This window comes from Mus pahari, chromosome 4 (genome assembly GCF_900095145.1).
Source record: "Mus pahari chromosome 4, PAHARI_EIJ_v1.1, whole genome shotgun sequence".
Classification (NCBI taxonomy): domain Eukaryota; kingdom Metazoa; phylum Chordata; class Mammalia; order Rodentia; family Muridae; genus Mus; species Mus pahari.
The window spans coordinates 25,517,328-25,534,918 of NC_034593.1; the positions used below are offsets into that span (position 1 = coordinate 25,517,328).

Consider the following 17,591-nt stretch of genomic DNA (forward strand, 5'->3'; position numbering starts at 1 on the left):
GGATTTCTGAGTTCGAGGCCAGCCTGGTCTACAGAGTGAGTTCCAGGACAGCCAAGGCTATACAGAGAAACCTTTCTGTCTCGAAAAACCAAAAAAAAAAGAAAAAAAAGAAAAATACAAATCAATCAAAAAAAAAATTAAAGGATCTTGTTCAAAATATACTAGGAAATGGAAAAATACTGTAATTTAGAGAAGCTAGAGCTAGAACCAACGGTCTTTCAATGGCTGAGTGTAGTCCTAGTTGGAAAGGGAAAGTTTAGTGTGTTCAGAGATGGAGACGGTGTGAGGAACTAGAGTAGAGAAATAAACTTATTACGAATGTGACCTTAGAACTTTTAAGCATTGAGGTTTCTTGATTCTTCTAGGTTTTTGTGTGGATCTATGACCCAGTTCACATTAAAACATTTGTCATGGGATTAATTCTGGGTAAGTAGGAGAATATAAGTAGCTCTTTAGTACACTCTAAACTTTAGAGGACAAATGCAGGCCTCACAAATACTTTTAAATTTAAAACAAAGAACTCTTTAAGAGGATATTTTAAATAAAGTTAGAAGATAAGTAATAAACTCAAATTACTTGCAACAGCTAAATAATTTTTAAGGTATTAACATGGTAGATCAACCTGATAGATAAATGTAGCTCACAGGGAAAACATACGGACCATTCAGTCTGGTTAAGAATGAATGAGATACAGAGTAAAGTAACAAAGATTAGGATTTCAGAAGTTTACAGTGAAAGTCCCGGGGTGGAGGGAACACTCCAACAATTGATGATGGTACCTTCCTTTTTCTTTCTTTTACAGCAGGCAGTTTGGCAATCCCTTTCACATTGTAGATGCTAGCACATCAACCCTGTACATCTTATAGGATTTACCTTATATTCCTTTTCATGTACACAGTTAAGCAAAGTAATATTCAAATTTTAAATGCTTGTATCTTTTGGCCTACCAATTCCATTGAAAGGAATTCATTGTTATGGCTTTTTCAGTATCATAGTTTTTGTTTATTGTTAGTGTCTGGGATCAAACCCAGGGTCTTACACATGCTAGGCAAGCACACTTCACCACTGAGCTCCATCCCCAGCCTACAAGTCAGTCTGTTACATAATCTCAGTCATATGATGTCCACGTGCGAGTAGACTTGCAGGAGGATTATCTCTTACCATGTAAAACTGTGAAAGTAGTCCACATTCCTCAGTGGAAGAGTAAACAATGGCATGCAGCTTTTGAGATAGGAAGAGAAAGCTGCCAGGGCAGGAGTTGCATAGGTTCCTCTAGTTAGAAAAGGGTATTTGTCACTAGTTTGTATTGTGAGCAGTCTCTGGGACTAGGATAAGCTTTATAGTGTTTACCACTAAACAGTGGGACAAAAACTCGATGATTCCATCTTCACCATAGCCTTTGACTCGTTGTTTATATTGTGATCAAACTTGTGTATATATATTTTTTAATTTTGGGGACAAAAATGGGTGGGAAAGAATAATTGAACAAATAGCAAAACCGTACTATCTAAAATATGATTGGTCAATAAGATATTTTAGGATCCCATTTAGAGAAACTTACAGTAAAAGTTGAAACCTAGTTAAACTCAAAAGGCCCATGCTGTGGATCACTTCCAATGTGGTAGTCACTTTGTCATAAATGCCTTCTGATGTCTCATTCCAGCAAGAACAGGCATTTATCAATATAAGGTAAATGAACTTTAGAAGGGTTTCCTAGCTTACTTATGGATGGTAGACCAAGTGTCCTGTTCTTAATGATAAAGACTTAAAAGACTTAATAAGCAGTCTTCTCATTTAACAGTTTTCTAAGAGGCCCTATCATAATTGAAACAAACAAACAAACAAAACCTAGAGGTGCTTATATAATTTCCCTAACTACGCTGACGTTTTTTAAAAAAACTTTGTGAATCTGATTACCCTGGAGTGGGGGGTGGGGTGTTCTTTGGTTTTGTTTTGATTTAAGCTTCCCTATTCCTAATATTTAAAAAAAAAAAAAAAAAAAAAATTAGCTTCAAAATGACAGTAGTTGTCATTTAAGGAATAGTTTTAATTTCTAGATAATTTTTTTTATAATTAAATGTAATTTAGGTTTAAAAAATGCTAACCTAGTTTAAGAACAGTATAAAATGTTATATTAAATCACATGAAGTTGCTGATAATTCATTATTATTATACAAATGTTACTTTTTGTGTCCATTTTCAAGAATATGTTCGCTGTTGGTTGTAATGAAGTCATTAGAGTATTGATTCTGAAAGTCACTCTGTGACTCTGTCATTTCTCACCCAGTGATTGCAGTGATAGCAGCCACGCTCTTCCCTCTCTGGCCAGCAGAAATGAGAGTGGGTGTTTATTACCTCAGTGTGGGGGCAGGCTGCTTTGTAGCCAGCATTCTTCTCCTTGCCGTTGGTAAGTGTTAATACTAGTACTGATCTTGGTATAAGGTAGGTGTTTGCACATAGACTTTTACCTGGAGCTCCAATGTAGCTAAACAGCAGAGTTAATGCATCTAAGTCAGGAAGTCTGTCATCCTCCTCAGACAAATCCCAAGAGGTCAGACATGGTTACATTGGCTCTGATCTGGAATCTGCTCTATCTTTTCAAACTTCCTTGTTGTATTAATACTATGTTTGATTAATAAACATAATTCTGTACATTATAAAGTATGATTTAATCAAGTTAAAATATTATTGCCTTGTTTAGCTATCTTTTTTTTACAGTGAGCCTTTTGAAATTTACTGTTATTTTGATATATGTATATATTACTAGATTTTAATCTTCATGTAGATGTGTTTTGAAATTAGCTATAATGGCCATTTATTTTTGCAATAGTAAATCATTATTAGATATTTGAAGTAAAATAAATGTAACTTGTATTAAATATATAAGTTCTATTCATGTAGTCAATTAAGGGGTTCTAAACAATTTGTTTACCATTTTAGGGACAAAAATACAACTTTTCTCTTGGGTACCAAAATGAATTCTAGATGAATGAAGGAGTTAAATAACTAAAAACCAAGTTGGAAAACAAAGTGAATGTTTGTTCTTTTTTTTTTTTTTTTTTTTTTTTTTTTTAGATTTATTTATATGTAAGTACACTGTAGCTGTCTTCAGACACTCCAGAGGAGGGAGTCATATCTCATTAAGGATGGTTGTGAGCCACCATGTGGTTGCTGGGATTTNAACTCAGGACCTTTGGAAGAGCAGTCAGTGCTCTTAACTGCTGAACCCTTTCTCCAGCCCCACAAAGTGAATGTTCTTAACATTCAGAATTATTGAGATGTTTCATACCTTTGTTCAAGACAGGGTCGTCTTACTACATAGCCCTAGCTGGCCTAGTATTCAAACTTAGGGATCCACCTACCTTTCCCTTTCCAAGTGTTATAATTAAAACCATGTGCTATTGCTCCCAACCAGGATTAGTACTGCTTTATAGAAAAAATTAAACCACCCACAGTATTGATCTAGGTTCTGTTGTTAGAAGAAAGAACTTGGCCAATATTAAGTAACCTGGGTGCATATTATTTTCTTACGGGTGATTAATTTTTATTTGTATAAAAGTAATATTTTATTTGTATAGCCCTAAACAGTTTCTTTATTCTCACCTTCCCCCTGATCACCAAAGTGTCCTGAGTTGGTACCACCACTCACATGAATCGAAGAGTTCATCCACAATTTTTTCTTACCATGGTAAGAGGCCTCCCTCCCATTTCAAATGAGGCCTTTTTCGCCTAACTTTGATTTTTTTTTTTCTTCCTGTAGCTTAGTCCCCTTGAAAAAAATGTTTTGCTGCTTCTGCAGACAACACAGCACAATTGTAGGCCAAGAAATAATAGCCAGTCCTATTTTACAGGTAACTAGTACCAGTGTGATGCCTGGATCAAGGAGAGAAGCCATAAATTTTGAACTTACAGTAGATGTTGTAAGGTTGATGCCACCTGGCTGTCAAACTAGTGAAAGTTATACAAGTTCCTTAAAGTTTTTCAGCGAAGTATTAGCTCTACTGAACAGAATTATTCTAGTTGATGAATATATAAATTTTTTTTTGTTTTTGTTTTTGTTTTTTGACACAGGGTTTCTCTGTGTAGCCCTAACTGTCCTGGAACTCACTCTGTAGACCAGGCTGGCCTGGAACTCAGAAATCCACCTGCCTCTGCCTCCCAAGTGCTAGGATTAAAGGCGTGCGCCACCACTGCCCAGCTCATTTTTAGTCTTTTTTTTTTTTTTTTCCAAGATTTACTTATTATATGTAAGTACGGTATAGCTATCTTCAAATGCACCAGAAGAGGGCGTCAGTTCTTGTTACAGATGATTGTGAGCCACCAAGCAGTTGCTGGGATTTGAACTCAGGACCTTCAGAAGAGCAGTCAGTGCTCTTAACTGCTGAGCCATCTCTTCCAGCCCCTACTTGCTAGATTTTTAATTAAACCAGTAGCACTATGATTTATGTTAGATTGTTTTGACCTTTAAAATATTGTTTCTCCAGCTTTGAAAATAATTTTCCAGGTTTCTATGCATAGAAATATTATGGATCAGATAATCTTGCAAATTAGAGAAACAAACACAACATGTAACTACACACACAATATTTTAAGACAAGGTCTCTGTAACGCAGTTATCATCAGTATTGCAATATAACAAAGGATGACCTTGAATTGATGACCCCTGTTTCTGTGTCCCAAGTGCTAGCATTACAGGCATGCGTCTCCTTGCCTGGTTCTCTGTAGTGGTGGGAATGAAACCCAGGCCTCCTCCTGCTTGCTAGTGAAGTCCTCCACCAACTGAGCTGCCTTCCACCCTTCACATTCTTCTTTCAGATAATTTCTGTCTATAGACCACTTACACATCCTGTCCATAGAATTGTGCAAAAATCATTTTAGTGTTTTTCGATAAGAATGGTTCCTGTTACCACTAAGATGTGGCATTTTTCTGAATTGTGGAGCTTTTACTCTAAGGATGATAGGATGGTACACGTGGGTTCTGCGGTTCGTCCTTTATCCAGTGCCGTGTAGAGAAAACCTGTTGCAAGTTCAAACCCTGTTAGACCCACTTTACATGTGGTAAGATGCTTAGTTTACTTACCGTCTTTCCAAAATGCTTTTTCTCTTGGACCTATTAAAACATTTCACTCTCTTACAGCTTTGTGAATAAACTACAACAGCATGATTGTATTTGGAGGAAAAAATTGATGCTTTATCAGTAGAATTTACTTGTAAATTATTGCTTCAAACGTATTCATCTTTTTTGTATCACAAACAATTCTTATCTGTTGTATTGTGTGGTATATTTTTAATTCTCATGAAAATAAAAACACTACTTTATAAGTAAGATTACTTAAAATACTGCTTTATAAATCAAAGCTAGTATAAAAAACATGTCCTTTGATTTATCCAAAGCACAATACTGAGGAATCCGTGGACCTGCTGTTTTGTAAGCTTTCTGTTAAATAGTAATACATGATTTTAAAGAAAACAACAAAACAAAACCAGTTACCCTAGAATACTTGTATAGTCATTGTGACCTTTAAAAAAATAAATCCAGGTGTCAGGGCACATGCCTTTAGTCTCATCACTGAAGAGAGGGAGGCAGGTAGATCTGAGTTTGAGGCCATTTCGGTCTACAGAGCAAGTTACAAGATAGCCAAGGGCTACACAGAGAAACCCTGTCTCCAGAAGGAAGGAAGGGAAGGAAGGAAGAAGGCTCAAGCTCACTAATACGTACTTAATTGGTAAATTCATGAAAAACCATTTGAAATACTAAAGTTTGTAATAAAGTAGTAAGAGTAATCTCAGCCAAGTGTGATTACAAACATTTATGATCCCAGCTATTTAGAAAGCTGAGACAGGAGAATGGAGAGTTTAAGGCCAGCTTGAACTACACAGGAAGTCATAGGCTTTTCTGGACAGCTTACCCTGTCTCAAAGTTTAAAAGGTTGAGAATATAGTTTTATGTTGCCTAGCTGACAGGCCACTCCAGATTCCAGCCCAAGCACCAACAAAAACAAGTTACCTCATAAATCATGTGTTTGAGCAGTCCTGACTGTGTTAGCATTATGTGGTTTCTTGGGGTTTCTTTGGTTTTTCTTTCTTTTAATGTTTTGAGATAGAGTCTTGGCGGGTAGCTCAGACATTGCCCCAGGTGCCAAGATTGCAGCACCACTGTAATTCACCACTGTCGTAGCTTATATTTAAGGTACATAAAATTTTTCTTAATGTTGAAGCAGTTGGTACTTACATAAGCATAATTTACCTAATTAGTAAAACAAGAATTTGATGATAGAGGTTTTTTAATGCTTGGATTCTTCATTCAAAGCCAAGCTATCTTTTAAACAAGTTAGCACGTGCTCCATACCCAGAATACATTAAGGGCCCACTGAGGTTTTTGTATTTATTTTAAAATCAGGACGAATATATATATGTTTCAGTATATGCACTTTTTCAGCATTATATTTGCATTATACTATATTGTGTGTTGAATGTAGTGTTTTTTAAAATCAGGACAAGACATAAGGACTGGGAAGTAAGGCTGCATGGCATTCTGTTCTTCCACTGGCTGCTTCCTTCTAGTATCATTCATAGTCCCTATTCACATTTTCTTATGGTGTGACGTCATGGATGCTTCAACTTCACCTGACTACTGCTTTTACTGAAGCACAACATCAAAAAATGCACAAATCCTCAGTGTATATCCATGACTAAAAAAAAGTAATTTTTTGATAGTGGCATCATAAGTGTTTCTAAGTTTCAAGTAGCTCCTAAAATATTGTCAGATGCTAATCTAATCTTAAGTATTTGTCTTTATGGCGCATAAAATGTGCAAATAAAGCTAAATATTGTCTAGGTCCTTACAGACAAATGTTCCCTGTAGTTGCTTCAAGGCTTAATTTCATTTATTCAAGAGAAATTTGCTCCCCACAGCTCGCTGCATCCTGTTCCTCATCATCTGGCTGATAACTGGAGGAAGGCACCACTTTTGGTTCCTGCCAAACCTGACTGCTGACGTGGGCTTCATTGACTCCTTCAGGCCCCTGTACACACATGAGTACAAAGGACCAAAAGCAGACTTAAAGAAGGATGAGAAATCTGAAACCAAAAAGCAGCAGAAGTCCGACAGTGAGGAAAAGGAGGATGAGGAAGGGAAAGGAGCTCCGGTAGACCATGGACCAGAAGGCTCGGGCGGAGAGCGGCACTCAGACACAGACAGTGACAGGCGGGAAGACGACCGCTCCCAACACAGTAGTGGGAACGGGAATGATTTTGAAATGATCACGAAAGAGGAACTGGAACAGCAGACAGATGGGGATTGTGATGAGGAAGATGACGACAAAGATGGAGAGATGCCTAAATCTGCACATGAAAAATCATAATCTGACTAGTTTGGGGACTAAAAGTACAACAGGTTGGGTTTTCTGTGTTGGCCGATCATCATGATGTACAGATGGCATTTGTAGCATTCTTTAAATCCATTTTCTGAAATGTATTTGACATTCAGTTACAGTCAGCCTTTTGTTTTGTAGAACATTGGTACTGTTATTGGTACAGTCTAAAGCCATTAATAAGTTTTATCCATCTGATAATTTTACAGTAAGTAGGCCTCATTTTGATAGTCATCAGAGGTACATTGTCCACAATGACACTTAGATTAAGGGCATTTTTGATAGTTGTATGGCTTTTTACTGTTAGACTAATGGAAATTGCTAAAGAAACTGCAGCATTTCAGATTATGCATAAGTATATAGCCACTTCGCAGTTTCTTTAGGATGAAATGCTTAAACTCATTGTTCTTGCTAGTTATGCTCTTTCGGGTTTTTTGGTTTGTTTGGGTTTTTTTGTTTTTGTTTTTGTTTTGTTTTCATAAACTTATACCAGAAAATTCCTTTTTTAAGGTTTTTGAGTTAGCAGGGATCAAGAGCATTTTGTGGAAACAAGCCAGCTAGTAACAGTGCAGCAACCCTTTTAATTCAGCTACAGATTCATTCTCCTTTTCCAGCTTAGGAAATCCCAACTGACTTGTACGTTCAATCCAGAGAAAGGTGGTCATCTCCAGCAGAAGTGAGGAGCGCTGACTGGACGGTGAGGCTCTTCCTTCCTCCCCATCTCCTTGTCATAACATAAAATGTATTCTGTACATAATTTACAAATAAAACATTTTATTTTAATTGTTACTTATTATTTAGACATTTCTCAACACTGAAATTTGTAAAACAAAAACCATGTAAGGTATGTTTTTAGAGAATTTCAGTAACCCATAGAACATCCGATCTTTCTACAGCAGCTTCAGTTGTGTGCCAACATTCCATGTATTTTAATATGAGTAAAAGTTATCCTTATTAAATAAGAACAGACTTAAAGTGGTAGCTGTTTGTACGCCTTAATGTTCATTGATTTATTTTAAATCTTTACATTTAGAAATGGGGGCTATGTTATCAGACGAGGAGGCACTGCTGTGAAAGACAATTTGCTGTTCTAAAATACCAATTAAAAATAAAGGATATAAAAGAAAACACAGCAAGCCATTGGACTCTAATTGCTTCAAACTAGTGTGGCCATTTATTTTTTGCACACCTTTGCTACAAACCTTCTTTAAAACCCTTGCATATGCACAAGCAGTCCTTGGAGCCACATTTTACACCATAGTGAGCAGTAAGTTATTTTCCTTCAATCACACAGTGGTTTTGCTTTGTAGTTAGTAGGTGATGGGATATGTAGGTCTTTATCCTCCTTTTTTGTTTCTCTTCTTGTGTTTGACTAAAAGTGACCTTTAATTATGAGAAAATCCATTGTCTGTATATTGACAGCTTATGAAATCCAGCTTGATTGTTTCTAGTCTTCCTGTGTGGATGGAATGGTAGATGCAGTCTTGTCCTCAAAGCACAGTGCATTGATTACCGTGCCTCGGCAGTCTTCCTTCACATTTATTTGCAGAGCCCTGCTGCCTTGTGTCCATAGTAAGGAAGAGGATAATTGCGGCTTATGAACTTGTTAGTCACTGGTAGATTAATACCTATTTAGGGTATGAAAATGGAACAAGAAACTTCGATAAAACAAAACTGCTTGTTTAACCTTTACTAGTATAGTATCCAGGCACTCAATATTTATCTGTGAGTTCTTTATAACATATGTCCTGTGTCTAGTCTAAACAGTAAAGAATGCTAGCTACAAAGTCCACTTACTGATAGAAGTAGATTTCTACAGAACCCTAGTAAAATTTTCATAAGTATTTGCTGATCTTTGGGGAGAGTACTCTTAGTTAGGTATGGACTAGAAATTTCAGCATAATTTCTATTGTATGACTCAAGGTAAAACACTTTAAATAAGTTAAAAAGTCAAAATGCTTCCTCTGTTGTAGTCTTCAGACGTCTTTGTGTCCGAGCATGGAGAATTGTTTACAATAGCCAATGGAGTGGTGACTCTTAAAAAATGATTTCCTATGCTGCTGTAAGTAGAAGCACAAAGCTTTTGGGTAATGTAGGATTTACTATGGAGTGTATGTATGTTGGCCTATGCAGGATTGAACGAAGCAGGAACTGAGTCCGGATGGAAGGATAGTACATATGTGATCCTTCTCAAATTTAACGTGTTAAATAGGGTGCTTTTTCTTTTCCCTCCTACAGAATTCTTTAGTTTCTAAATTATAAGGCCTTCTAGAGAATGTTAATTGATAATTTCAATGAATACTACCCAGAAAATAATAAATTTTAATATATTACACTGAAATATGCAGTAGTGATGGATTTTGGTATTTTCTCTTTGGTTTTTTTAATCACAGATACCAATTAGATTCTACCTGGAAAAAATCATGTCATTTGTAAGTTTTCTTTTTCAAAACTTCTAGAAATTTAAAAATAATATTACAGTAGGTTTTCATTGTGGTTATATTCTGTGAAGTCTGTGGAACGCTGAAGTAACAAATCCTGAACCACGTCTTGGGGAAGTATCAGGCTAAGTTTCGACAAGCCAATATGTAAACTTACTGTAGCTGTCTCTATTTAAAAGACGTGTTGATATATGTTATGGATTCCTTAACATTCACTCGTGACCAATAGACTGTAACTTCTGCCTGAATGAAGATTTCTAGTACATGTCTTCTCCATGAGTCAAATCACTGCATTTGTGCCCTTGAGGAACATGAGATGGCATTGTTAACTCTACCTTCAGTGACCATTTAAAACAAAATCACAAGCAAAAAGGCACAAAAGTGAAAAACAGACATTCAAAAACAAAAAAGCAGTGCAAGATGTAGAAGACAGCCCTGTCCAGGCACGACCAAGATGTGTACAGTGGGCAGCTGGGATTGCTGCCTAACTCTTGGCCATGAAAGTACTGCGGGCATTTAGACAATGTCTCAAATATGTACTCCCAGAACGCAGAATCCAAAAATAATGAAGACTGACTGCACTTGTAGTCATGACATTTCATCTGTTACTCTTGAGTCTCTATATAGCCCTGACTAACCTAGAATTCTACATAAGCCAGACTGGCCTCAAATTCACAGAGATCCTCTCCTGCCTCTGTCCCCTGGAATAGAATTGATTGACAAATCATGTTCCAATATTGAGTAATGTTTTAAATATTTACTCAGAAATAAATAGTTCCTACTTGTATTGTTGGTAAAATGCTTTTTCTCCACTACAGCAGTATTTCAGGTCTAGCCACTGACACAATAATATGGGGCACTTTTGTAAGTCAGAATCTGCTGAGGCACACCATGAAGGAAAGTCCTGTCTGCCACCATGGAGCAACAACCAATGTGACAAGTGCTGCGCAAGGGTTTGCCAGATGTGCTAGGTGCCTCTTAGTCCTGACTCCTCTGTGGTTGCTGCCCATTGAGGTGAGCCTGAGTGGGGATGAGCAATGGGGATCTTGTCCATTCTGGCTTCTGAGTGGGTGTGGCCCAGAAATCAAATGATGCTGTTTCCCACATCTCTACAATGAGGCTGCCCTGGTGTCAAAGGTCACCACTTTCCCAAAATCTCCTTCCCTACTCTTGTGCTGGCACACTTTGTGACAAAGGTAATGTCCTGATGCTACCTGTGTGCAGTTGTGACAAAGGTAATGTCCTGATGCTACCTGTGTGCAGTTCCTAAATCACAGTTCTTCCTCTTTGCCTGTTCCTGACAAAACCACTAATGTCTTCAAAGTATTGATACAAAGCCATCTTCTGTTGGAACTAGAGCCAGGCTTGTTAGGTCCTCATCATTGAGTATTAGAAAGGAGCCCAGAAATTTTTTTTTTTTTTTTTGGTTTTTCGAGACAGGGTTTCTCTGTATAGCTCTGGCTGTCCTGGAACTCACTTGGTAGACCAGGCTGGCCTCGAACTCAGAAATCCGCCTGCCTCTGCCTCCCCAGTGCTGGGATTAAAGGCCTGTGCCACCAGGCCCGGCGAGCCCAGAAATTTTGAAAGCATGTCCTGTGCATTCTTGTAGCCATCTCTGCAGATGACTACACAAAGTTTCATTTGTATATTCTACCTTCAGCTGTGCAGGTCTATGTAACAGTCTATGTACACTTGAACTTAGTTCAGAGTGCCTTAGAAACTTAATTATGTGGCTTTTCTACCCTGTTATATATGAAGAGTATATCTGTAAGTTTGCTATTTTTGAATTGGAGAAAGAAAATACTTTTATAGGTTTAATTTGTGTGTGTGTGTGTGTGTGTGTGCGCGCGCGCGCGCCAGGTGTGGGGTGCCTGTGGAGGCCAGAAGAGGGCGTCAGATCTCCTGGAGCGCGATTACAAGCTGAACTACCCAATGTGGGAGCTGAACTCAGGTGCACCACTGAGCTCCCAGCCCCTGTGATCTCTGCTGTCATGATGCATGATGTTAAAGGGAGAGGACATCTTTCTCTCAAACCAATTTATCATACTTTGGCCTCATTTTTATTTTAAGGAAATACCTAGACCACCATTTTTGTACCATAGACCCTATCTCAAAATAAGGTCAGTTTGTTTTTTAAGAGTGTTGCACATTGCCACATGTGGCAAAGTCTGGGCTTTGAGTATGATTATGAGCTAAGTAATTAGATTTGTCAGCGTCCCATTCCAAAAGCCAATGGAACTTTATTTAATGTATTAATCCTTAATATTCACACAGTTTTATGTGATACTAAGGGTATCTGTGGCTTGCTTGTGCTATCACATGCCTGAATGCCAGTTCAGACAGGATCTGGGAAGGCTTCTCCTGGGTGTATGTTGGTCTGAAAGAATGAGATAGTAGTATTATGTCTGAGTCAGAGAAAATGCTTCAGATGTGTGTCTAGTTACTGTTTCTAGTGCTGAAATGACTGAAATAAAATGAAATGGAGAGGTGAAGGTTTGTTTTCTCTTACAGAAGTCTGTTACTGAGGAAAGCCAGGGAAGGAATCTGGAGGCAGGAACTGTAGAGGTCAGAGGAGTGGAGGAGTGCAGCTTCCTGGCCTCCTCTCTATGACTTGCTCAGTCTCTCTCTCTCTCTCTCTCTCTCTCTCTCTCTCTCTCTCTCTCTCTCTCTCTCTCTCTCTCTCTCTCTCTCTCTCTCTCTCTCTCTCTTATCATGAGATTATCATGACATCATTTACCCTTCCATACTATACTCCAGACCCTCTTCAGTATCTTTCTTTGTTCTTTTTCAAATTCTTAGCCTCTATTTTTATTATTTTTTGTTACATAAATACATAAAAACATACATAAAACCTGCTGTCTGTATAATGTTCCTTGTATATATGATTTCAGGGCTGACCACTTGATATCGAATAACCAATTGCTGTGTTCTCCCTAGGGAGGACCCGATCTCAGCATACCTCAGTTGCCTGGAGTTCTTTGTGTAGGGTTGGGACATTGTGCACTTTCCCCATCCTGTGTTAGTATGCCTGTTCTCTTTGTTCAGTTCTCGTTTATACAGTTGTCTTTGTGAGGCTGGATGGTATAGCTTCTGACCTTACTAGGAGACACAATCTCATGGCAAACTCCGAGATCCTCCAGCTCTTAGTCCTTCCAACCCTCTTCTGCAGTGATCCCTGAGCCTTCCGTTGTAGGAGTTGTAATGGAGGTATATTGTTGGGATTGGGCTCCACAGTTCTGCATTTTGATTGGTTATTGTTTTCTCTAAAGATTTCTGTCACAAAGAAGTTTCTTAACTACGACCATAAGGACAAATTATTTAGAGTTATTTTAGTTAGGTATTCTGCTCCTTGGTAAAGAGGCAGTTGTAGGGTCTTTTTCAGGATCCCTGACTTCACTAGCCTGGGTAATTGGTTAGCTTTCTGATACCAAGTATGCTTTCCCTCTTGTTGAAGGGCCTTAGGTCCACTTAGAGAGTTGTTGGTTACCTCCAAGATATGCCTACCACTCTGCACCTTAGGGTTATCTTGCCATCCATGCTGGTTATAGGAATCATAACTAGACTGTTGGTTGCTTACCCCCTTTGGAAGCTTGCATGGCAACTTCAGGTGCCATGAAAGTCCTCCAGGAGAGGGTATTCAGATTGATTCCAGCTCAGGGGCCTCTGGATCCTGTGTCTGAAGTGTATGGTGTCTCAGCAATAGGCACTTACCTTCCACTTCTGGTGGGGCAACCAAAAGTGATAAAAAATAACCTATAATGTTACAACCTAAAGGTATGTCTTTGAGAATAGGCTTAATAGCTGGTTGTTAATCAGGGCTGTCTTTGTTATGGGAACATACCCTAATAGGTGGTGAATTCTAATGAACAAACATTTACATCCTAGAACCCTGAGTTCTACAGATCTCCAACAGGCCTGACTAGCACAGTACTTATGTTTGAGGTATTTTGTAGCCAGTACTCCTTAAGCTAAGTCCCACTTGTATGACTTAATGTCTTTAAAGCAAATCTATTAGTAAGTCATTTATGACTTGAATTTTATTTGAGTTTCTTGGAAATCACACCCTCTCCTCTGTAGCAATCATTCATTCCACTCTACACTCCGATCCCAAAACAAAGGTACCCCAACCAAGCCTCACTTCCTCTGGGGTTCTTGAGTCCCAAGGACCCTGTAGACCTGAAGATATCAGTAGCGATGTTGCCTCCCATGAATGGAGCTTATCCAGAAATGAACCTAGCACCAAGTCATGAGAGCCGAGAAGAGGTCAGGAAGATACGAGGCAGTGAGAATGTGATCTTTGAGCCTCCAACTCCAACTCTGCCCAAAGCCAACTGGGGCTTTTCAGTCATGGAAGCCAAGGAATGCTTCACTGTTTTCATAAGCCACTTTGAAGGGAATGTCCATCTGGAACTAAAAGATGACTTGCATACACAGTAATAAGTACAAACAGTGAAGAGCACAATTAAATTTTTATCTTAAACCTCACATGGTTATCCCAGAAATCTAGCTGTCTTGGGAAAATCCCTTTTTTGTTTGTTTTGTTCTAATTGTGGGTTTGTTTGGGTTTTGTTTTTGTTTTTTTTTTGACAAGTTTCATTATCTAGCCATGGCCTTTAACTAGCAATCTTGTTTGTCTCTCAAATGCTAGAATTATAGCATATATGGAGTGAATCCTGAAAAGGAAAAATACTAATTTTAGTAATCATTAGTTCTATACATTCTAACTAACATGATTGATTTTGATTTTGAAACTTTTAGATACTATTACAGAAACTACTTATAAGTAAAAAATAACCTGGAAACTCTTACCCATCCCTCTAGAGGCAACCCCATGTATTTGTTATGTGTGCCTATGTTTTCACAAAGATGGGATGAGGCCATACCATGTGTACCTTGCTCTTATAGTACTGAAAAATGAGTAATCTGGAAAAATGGCATGTAGGAAACCAGAACTTCAAGAATATAAACACAAATTAGAATAAGTACATGCCAAATATAGGCTATTACTAAATTAGATAGAGTGTTGTGTTAATCAGCATAGAAGAATAGAAGAGGAACATTTTATGACTTACTCTTGAACACACATTTTGCAATTGTGGCATGCTGCCAGAAACACATAAAGATGTACAATAGATATGTTCTTTCGCAACTGAAGACAAGAGCTGTAGAAACTGACTGACATTTACCAGACAACACCTGTGAGACGCCACAGCTATAGGCAGCTGTTGGCTGTTAGCAAAGCATCTCCATTTCTACTCTGTAGTTACAAATGCTCCACAAAAGTTTATAAAATTGCAACTCTTTATTTCTAAATTAGTACTTTAGGGCTGGTGAGATGGCTCAGTGGTTAAGAGTGCCGACTGCTCTTCCAAAGGTCCTGAGTTCAAATCCCAGCAACCACATGGTGGCTCGCAACCATCCATAACGAGTGTCTGGAGTGTCTGAAGACAGCTTCAGGTACTTACATATAATAAATAAATAAATAAATAAATAAATAAATAAATAAATAAATAAATAAAATATTTTAAAAAAATAGTACTTTAGGATGCATGCAAGATTAATGTTTTTATGGCATAGTTTCATTCTTGTATACTACTGCTCATAACACACGAGTACACACATAATCTTCCCTTTTTACTTTTGGTGAGCTTGGCTAAGAGTTTGTCAACTTGTTTGTTTGTTTGTTTTTGTTTTGTTTTCCTTTCAAAGAACTGACTCTGTTTTACTCTTTTTTTAATTGTTCTTTCAGTCTCTCGTTGATGGATTTGTACCCAGATATTTATTGGATCTGACTAGTGCTCGTGATTTGGATTGTTTTTGGTTTTTTTAAAGATCTTTAGGTACTTCACCAGGTTGTTTAGATCTGATTTGTTAATATTAATATAAATATAAATATTTTCTAAGGCCTGCCTCAGCTGTATTCCAAAGGTAGGTTGTACTTTCAATATTATTATTTCATTGTAGGAACTTTTAAACTTCCTAGTTGATTTCTTCAGTGATCGATCATGCAAAAGTAAATTATTCAGTCATTAAGCATGTATGTAGTTTCTATTGGATTCAAAACTTATCCCACTGTTCTCTAATAAGATATAAAAATTCTTTTGATTCTTTAGTATTTATTAAAAATGTGTTTAGGATTCCTCTATACTAGAGAAAGTTCCCTGGGCTACTGAGAAAGCGTGTAGCACCATATCTGTTAAGTGAACTATCCTGTAGATGACCGTGAATACCATTTGATCTGTGATGTAGTTTAACTGTCTTTTTTTTTTTCTCTCTTTTTTTTTTTTTAAAGATTTATTTATTTATTATATGTAAATATACTGTAGCTGTCTTCAGACACTCCAGAAGAGGGCGTCAGATCTTGTTACGGATGGTTATGAACCACCATGTGGTTGCTGGGATTTGAACTCCGGACCTTTGGAAGAGCAGTCGGGTGCTCTTACCCACTAAGCCATCTCACCAGCCCAGTTTAACTGTCTTGTTGAATATAGGATGGCCTATATTAAGATGAGATCTGGTATTAAAACCATCTACTATTACTGGGTCAATACCTATCTGCTCCTTTATGTATTTGGTTTTTTTAATTGGGAGATCCAACATTGGGTACATGTATACTTAAAATTATTATATCTTCTTGATAGGTTATCCTTTATTACTATGTAATAGAATTCTTTGTCTTCTAATTTTAGCCCGACATCTAATTTGTAGATATAAGAGTAGCTGTTTCCCTTCCATTTGCTTAGTGTGAGCCTCGGGTTCTCTATGTCTTTGTCAGTTGTCTTGTGTTCCATGTTTCTTGGAAATCATGCAGTCACTTGGATCTTTCTTTTAGTCTAGTTAGCTAACTATGTGTTTTAATTAGACAATCAAAATGGTATTTATTTAAGGTTCTTGCTGAGAGAATTTTGCTGATTTTTGTGATTTTGTTGGTTGTTTTCTAGTTCGCTGGACGATTTCTCCTTTTTCCCTGCGATGGGGATTGCTGGTATACTGGGTTGGATATAATTGATTCTTTTCTAATTCTGCTTTGTTTGTCTTGGGAGATTCGCTTTTCCCTGTGCCCTCATGACTGAGGCTACCTGTGTGCTTAGGCGTCCTTTAAGCATCTTTGTGATGCTGACTAAGATCGTGTTTTACTCTGCACTTGTCCTGAAATGTCTTTATTTCCCCACCAGTTTTAAAAGCTAGCTTTGCTGGTTTTAGTATCTTGGATGGAAATTATTTACTTTCAGGGCTTAAAATATTTATCAACACTTTCCTGGCTTTTAGGATTTGTACTGTGCAGTTTATGCCATTTTGCTGTTTGCCTTTGTGAATGAGCTGGTATTTCCCTTTAGTGCTTTTTATCTTTAATTCGTTAGGATTGCCTTGTAGAATCAGCGTACTCAGTATACTGTGTTCATGTTTGTTTGAGATTCTACATGTCAACTGCACTTGAATATCCATTTATTTCCATGGTTTTAGGGAATTTTCTGCTGTTTATTGATTAGACTTCCTTCCTTCCTTCCTTCCTTCCTTCCTTCCTTCCTTCCTTCCTTCCTTCCTTCCTTCCTTACTGCTTTGCTTTATGGAAGATTTATCACTACACTCTAACAGCGCCTTGCTTTCTCTCTTTAATGTCTTGCTCTGTGACTTGCTTGGCATTTTTGCTCAGATGTCAAACAGCCGGGCATTAGCATGAGCCGTGTGAAGACTGGCAAAAGCCTTCTCTTCTGGCAAAAGTTCTTCTCTTCTGTGATAACTCTGGCTTTTTCTTCTTTGTACACATTCCAGATGG

The 17,591-nt window shown here is 37.7% G+C and overlaps 1 protein-coding gene across 2 annotated transcripts in view; it reads left to right on the forward strand.

Annotated features, from left to right (window-relative positions):
- Positions 1-8,501, forward strand: part of Sec62 (SEC62 homolog, preprotein translocation factor) — a 28,901-nt gene extending 20,400 nt beyond the window's left edge. The window contains exons 6-9 of one of the 2 annotated variants that reach the window (XM_029537555.1): positions 366-426; positions 2,288-2,407; positions 6,916-7,346; positions 7,988-8,501. In XM_029537555.1, coding sequence (XP_029393415.1) covers positions 366-426; positions 2,288-2,407; positions 6,916-7,346; positions 7,988-8,053 — 678 coding nt within the window. In that variant the 3' untranslated portion in view covers positions 8,054-8,501. Of the gene's footprint in view, positions 1-365; positions 427-2,287; positions 2,408-6,915 lie in introns of both variants that reach the window. The other variant, XM_021195809.2, reaches the window with a different exon arrangement.
- The last annotated feature ends 9,090 nt before the right edge of the window (positions 8,502-17,591 follow it).